This window comes from Corythoichthys intestinalis, chromosome 2, assembly GCF_030265065.1.
Source record: "Corythoichthys intestinalis isolate RoL2023-P3 chromosome 2, ASM3026506v1, whole genome shotgun sequence".
NCBI lineage: Eukaryota > Metazoa > Chordata > Actinopteri > Syngnathiformes > Syngnathidae > Corythoichthys > Corythoichthys intestinalis.
In genome coordinates this window covers 46,375,434-46,382,500 of record NC_080396.1, presented here as the reverse complement: position 1 = coordinate 46,382,500, position 7,067 = coordinate 46,375,434, and the positions used below count along the sequence as shown (strand labels likewise).

Below are 7,067 nucleotides of genomic sequence, written 5' to 3'. Positions count from 1 at the left end.
GGAGTTCAATGGTAGCGTCAAACACCTTCACCAATGCTCTTACCTTCCCCATCATGGAAATACGATTATTGTTCCGTATACATGTAAACACCAGCATTGAAGAACACAGTCACGTTCTGCTCTGTTAAGGTCAGGCACCCATCTGGCAGGCCTACAGGCCAAAGAGAGCATGACCATTCACACTATGGAATTCATCATAAAGATTAGCAACCATCGTGTCCATCTCCATTTAAATCCCCTTTCTAAATCCGCCTTCTCTTTAAATGTCATTCACTCAGGAGAATGGCTAATGACCTCATCTCAGGCATTATGAACTGATGCCATGCATGCTTTTTTGTAAACGCCGTGCCGATTGTGTGTGCACAGTTTAAATTAGGGACGTGCCCGTTCTGATCACGAGATCAGAAATCATGCCAGATCACTCATTTTCATAAGACTTTTTTTTTTTTCAATGTATTTTTTAAAAAATTATCTTTAAGTGAATGCCTACAAAGCAATGTTCAGATAGTTTTGTTAAAATTGAGACCTAGAGAGGAAAAAAAGGGCTTTTTTTTCTCTCTTAATTGTATTTCCAAGGTATTGGATGGGGTTTATATCGCCAGATCCACAAAAGCAGGTGACTTGGACTCACATGCAAAAATATTTTATCGGGAAAACACTAGTATTAACTAGAGCTGGGAATCTTTGGGCACCTAACGATTCGATTACGATTACGATTCAGAGGCTCCGATTCGATTATAAAACGATTATTGATGCACCCACCCTCCTTTTTTTTTTTTTTTTTTTTTTTTTTTTTTTAAATTAAATGTTTTGTACATTAGTTCCAAAATTGTTCAAAAATCCTCTCAGGCTAAACCAAACTACTATTTCAGTATCAAGTTAACATATATCAGTAAACAAACATACAAAAATAACAGTAAATAAAAAACTCCAGTCCCCATTCTGTAACAGCAGCTTTAAACTACATTCAATTAATTTAATGTTGTGAACCAACTGTTAAAGTTGTTAAAATTGCTCCCGTTACTCCATAATTTCCCTTTTGTCTACTTTCGACATGTGAAAGTTTTAAAACTATTTTAAAGATAGATTCAAGTCAATATTTTACCGATTTACTGAGTATTTTAGATAAAAAGTTAATTAGGTTTGCTTGGAAGGTTCGCTACAACAGCCTTGCAGGGAAGTGTACTGCTTTAAGATGGCGGCCGTTTACTAATGCATGCATCTAGCTTTTTGTAGATGTGCTGCTCATGCTACCGAATCAGTGGTGCATCTAGTCCTATATAAATGATATCTACCATTATGTGGATGACATACTTTATAGCAGCTTTTCGGCAGCAGTCAGGTATGTTGTTGTGTTTTTTTATCTCGTGGCATGAGTTGAGCTAGAGCCGTGAGTTGAGCATTGGCATTACTCGAGGGGCCGGGTAATGAGAAGCATGATGTTTAGCTACTCTCGCTGCGTTCTTCCTCGTTGCGCCCCAAAGACCGCGCGGCGCGCTGAGTGTGTTGTACTTCCGCTTTACTTGACATATTTCAATAATCGGAATTTGGATGTTTGTGAATCGTTCTCGAATCTTCCACGGCCGAATCGCGAATAATCTAAGAATCGGAAATTTTGCACACCTCTAGTATTAACAGATCTGAAGATTTTTTTTTTTTTTAACACAAAAGTGCATCAGTACAAACTAAGCAAATGAAGCACTAATCCAAACTGAAACTGTCAGTAAGTTTAAAGAGAAACTAAAGCAAATGTCCTAATATAGACCACCTCTAATAAAACAGAGTTCTGGTTAACATTGTATTTGTGGAATAAAAATTACAAAGAATCATTCATCCATCTTTGCTGATCTGAGGGATGATAGTTTGAAATTAAACTTGCAAAAATGTTGTTCAAACAATCAACCCACAGTACACAACGTAGGGACTGATAACCTGTTTTTTTTTATTTGATCACGTGACATTCACAACATTTGCAAGAGAAGTTGTGATGTTAATTTCATTCGCCAGCACAGGGTAATATCTGGGATTGAAGCATAGGATGATACCATAAACGACTTGATTTTTTGTTGTTGTTGTTTCGATTGATGAATGATTCTTGTCACTTCTTATTCCTCAAATGCAATATTAACCAGAATGCAATGTTTTGGTTAATGGTGGATATGTATTTTTGTAATTCTAGTGGTATGCGAGAAAATGTTTCATCTGTGCATAATGGCGCACACGGCTACAATTGTATTGCATTACTTTTTAGGAATGACATCTATGCTTTGGTTTTTTTAACGCTTGGAAAACTACACTACTGCATTTTTGCAGTATTCTTCATCTTGTTACTTGGAGAGTTAAGACATACTGCCCACATGTGTATCCAAACACATTCGGGCCAAGTCACCTGATTCTGTAGAAAAGAACTACGCATATAATGGAACACAGCAGGCAAATTGTGTCACATTTTCCAGTGTCTGTGCGTGTGTGCGTGGCGGGATTAAGTAGGCTGGGATGTTCTAGATAGACGTGTTAGCTGCTCGATAAACGCGTGGCCAGCGTAGTGCCGGCCTCTGCTCCAGATGAGATTACATCCTCTGCAGGGCAGATTAGACAGCAGGCCTTGATCAGATGCTGCCTGCCTTCTATGGAATCAAAGCATGTCTGGATACAAGCTTGTTTATCACATCGTGTTGCTGTGAATGATGAGCATTTTCATCATCACGGATAGAATTACAAAAGCGCGACAATCCACTTTGAATCAGAGTAATACATTGGTGCCCTGAGATACAAATTTTATTCTGTTCCGTTACCACACTCATAACGCAAATTAACTCTGCGCCCATTGGTGCGATTTGGTTTCTGCAGAATTGCATTCTTTAATAAGCACCTATACGTTCAGTGATTTTCAAACTGTAGTGCATAGGTTTTTGCCTAATTGTATGCCAAATTAAATGTTCACTCTACTGTATGTATACTGCAAATGTAAACTATGTGTAGTATTTGGTCTGTCTTTTAATGATCAAAAACACTTGACATTCAAACTATCAAACTAGGGTCTTTAGACTTTTTGTATCCACTCAACAGTGTACATCAACATAATTGTTTCAGTAGTTTTTTTTTTTTTATCATGTCAAAATGCAAACTCGCACAATCCACAAAGGCAAAAAACCAAAAACCACACACACAAAAAAAACAAAGGCATTTCTCATCTTCTAAAAAATTGATAATTGAAAAGCAATTTCCTCCTGTATTTTTTATTTTAAGTCTTTTTTCCCTAACTACTAGTACTTGCTGTAGAGTATGTAATTCACTACTTCACTGGAACAGACAGTTTGCTGCATTATTTCAGTGGATTTTTTAAATAAATGTCATTATTGTCTTTTGTTTGTTCCAGATTGAAGCAGTCATTCGTCCCTGAGATCTACATGACTTCATTTACCTCTACAATCCAAGAGATGGCATGCAACCTCGATGCTACACACACACAAAAAATCATTCGCACACATGTACGTCTATATAGGCCATCATTTATGCTGGTTGTGAATTGGCGAAAGGTGAGAAAGTGTATGTAATTTTGAGCATGGTAACGGAGCAGCAATTCAGTCAGTGAACACTGTTACCATGAAAGCTGGCCACCAGTACCATGAGAAGTGCACTGAGTATAGAAGTATGTTTGGTGAGTTTATTTATTTTTATAGAGCGAATGTCTAACAAGTCCCACCCAATGCCTTAAATGTCTATATTGTTCGCTATTATTTTCAATGAAATAAGAGATAAAATATTCTATTGCGGTATATCTGTCTGGACTTATATATTGATATTCGTGTGAGAAAGTAGTCTTATTTCAGAAAAGTACATTTCAAGTATTTTCTTAATTTGCTATTTATTCTCACAAGATTATTTTTTTACCCAACCTTAAAAATATATTTCTAAAAAGTTGTATCTAAACTCCACAACACCTTTGACCTTTTCCTTCGGTCACGTGGTACTGCAGCCTCATGTTGACTCCACGCATTCATGCCCTGTCTTGCTGTAATGCCATTGAACGGTACGAGAGGGAATCACACAGTGGCTAGGGATATTCTATGCTAAAGAGTAAAACATCTGGCACCACCATGGATGCTGTCAGGGGAGTCTGCTGTCTGGAAAGGAAACGGAAGTAAAGCTGTGGTTCTTTAAACAGTGGGTCCCTAAAGGGATACACTTTTATTATTATTATTATTTTTTTTTAACATATCGTTTATAACAAAAAGCAAAAGTATACCAACCTTTTGGGAAATGCCAGTAAAAGAAATATTAATAGTAAACCTGCCAATTAACAACTGATTTTGCTGCAAGGACATGTCACGTAAATTTTTACATCCCAGCATGAGCGAGTTATTAAAGGAATAAATTCGAATTTTCTTGGTGGAAGAAGGCATATATATTTTTTTTTTCATTGACATCGGAAAAATACATCATTGTACTAGTAAGGATTACAATTTTAAAAATATATTTTCTTCAAATAAAAGAAAAAGAAACATTCAACATTTCAGCTTAGCATTATGAACGAGTCCTCAGGGAAGAATTCTCTCATGTGACCAAAACATTTGAGAACCACTGGTCTTTAGAACTAAAGCGACATTTTACAATTGTACCTCAAAGAGCTTTAGGATAATAGGGATGCTGCCACCATCTCTGCTCAGTACCATTCTGTACAGTCTATGCACACCATTCATCTTTGCATTAGTACCACCCTTTACATAACTAATCACTACATCTCACTTGTTTGCACTGCTCGGACACACTGTATATTAAAATATTACAATACATCTTTTTTCTGTTAATGTTTATAAGCTGCTTTGAGATTTTAGTCGTTCTATCATATGATTGATGCAGCGCTTGCAATTTGTGTCCCTCCCCTCAGTCTTAAAATGGTAAATATGAGATGTCAGTCCTCCATGGTGTCGTACGAGTGTGCCGAATCCACCTCCACACTTTCAGGGTACTCTAGAACTTGAAAACATTAGAATCAGGTCCAAAAATATCACTTAGCTGGTGACAGTTTTAACAAGAGTTTTATGACATTAGAGCTATATACCATGATGGTACTGGTATTTATATGTATTAACTACCTGGATGTGAATATGCTGTAAATAGACAGAGTTTAAATGAAAACTGTTCTACTGAGAGTACAAAGAATTTATTATAGATTGCCTGTGTCGCATATATACTATGCGGTATTTCTGTGAAAATATTCCACCTACCCTTGTTTCTATTACTATTATTTCTTTCTGGTTTTAGCAGTACATTGTATGCTTTCTCCTTCACTGTCTAAAAGCAAAATATTTTATTAAAAATCTATTGCCTTGTTGAACTTCACCTAATGCTATAATATGCAAAAATGACATGAATATGATAGTTTCGAACAGCGAAACCAAATGTAAGAAGAGTTTTGTTTTGGTTTTGCTGCTGTTCCCTTGTCAAATTTTTCTTCCCGCTGAGTGTTTTGTCTTTGGTGTCTTCCATTGTACTTACAACACTATGCTCTCTATTGTGACACTCACAAGAAATTAGTATAATCATTTATGGATTCTGGTGGTCAATTATTATTGCTTTGATCTGTATAGATTGTGCATAGTGACCAAAATAAATATATACATTTATTTAAAGCGGTAAAACTGCTTTCCTTGTTTTTTTTTTTGTTTTTTGTTTTTTCTTTGTAATGAGGCCTATGTGTGAGGAATTATAAGCATAGCCCTTTATAGGGCACTCAGACGGCGTTAGATGCCCAATCCTGACTGGGAGAGTCTGGCAGGGATCAATTGCTGTCAGTCAAAATGGATTGGAAATCTAGTGCTGTCAATGGCACTGGAAGATGAACATTCACAGCCAGTTCTCTAAATGAAATGGATGTCTGTCGTTGTCAGTGGCAGGCAATGAGTTAAATACTATGAAATAATAATTTTAAAAAAACAAAAACATTTGTGTTACCCTGAGACATAGTGTAATTGCTTTAATTAATTTTAATAGTACTAGTTTTGTAAACATTATTTATAATATTTTTTTTATTAAAAAATATTGATTACAAATAATAATGGTATAAAACCCACTGAGACCTGGCGTTCACATAATTTGGTATGAAAAAGTTTGGGCACCCCATACAATTTCCATTATTTTAATTTACAAAGTTTACTGTTATTCTTTGGGGTTTTGGATGACCAAATTCATTTTGATGTATCAAGAAACAATAATTCATAAGTGAAACTACGGTAGGTTTATTGGACTAATGGAAGACGTATGATATGCATCAAAACAAAATTGTACAGGTGGAAAATTTGGACACCCTGTAATTTTGTTCATTTGAATAGCTGTAACTTCTTAGCACTGGTTATCTGGAAACCAAAATTAGCATGCGAGTTTATCCAGTCTTGAATCTTATACTCGTAGAAGGCCTCCAGGCCTAAATATTGTAGAAAATCTGTGTGAATTTAACTGAACAGAGGGTGTTTCTTAAGGAGGAATATTAAAAAAATACAGTACCACTTTACAGAATCCAGAACCTCAAAAGAAAGTTATGGGAAATATATCAAAGCTGTAATTTTGGCAAAAGTAAAATCTATTGAATATATATTATTTTTCTCTATTGAGGTGCCCAAATGTTTGCATTGGCAAATTTAGTTTTAATGCAAATTTCACATCTGTTTGTCCAACCTTCTGAAATATTACTCTATCCATCCATTTTTTGATATGTCAAAATGAAGTTGCTGATCCAGTTCAGTGCAGTGGATAAGAAATGTCTACACACCCTTGCTAGCTCTAACCTAGAAAATAGCCAGGAAAATAAATCTATGAAGCAATCACATTCAAACTTATTGTAAATGGAAGGCAGCACACACATTGCCACCATTTGATCGACCCCAAAATGTATAATCTTATTTGCATTGGGACATAAAATATTTTCTCCCTCTTCTTGGATTTTGAAACTTTCCATGACTTCAGTACAAGAAGCCTGGGTTCACTTTCTGTTCAGTGAGGGTCTGAATGTCGGCGCGAATCACCCTCTAATTCAGTGGTGTCCAAACTATTCCACATAGGGCCGC

The 7,067-nt window shown here is 36.0% G+C and overlaps 1 protein-coding gene across 1 annotated transcript in view; it reads left to right on the top strand.

The window, feature by feature from the left end:
• Positions 1 to 5,976, top strand: part of LOC130910273 (insulin receptor substrate 2-like) — an 11,903-nt gene extending 5,927 nt beyond the window's left edge. Inside the window, exon 3 of the mRNA XM_057827413.1 lies at positions 3,380 to 5,976. Coding sequence (XP_057683396.1) covers positions 3,380 to 3,384 — 5 coding nt within the window. The 3' untranslated portion in view covers positions 3,385 to 5,976. The remainder of the gene's footprint in view (positions 1 to 3,379) is intronic.
• Positions 5,977 to 7,067: the final 1,091 nt, after the last annotated feature.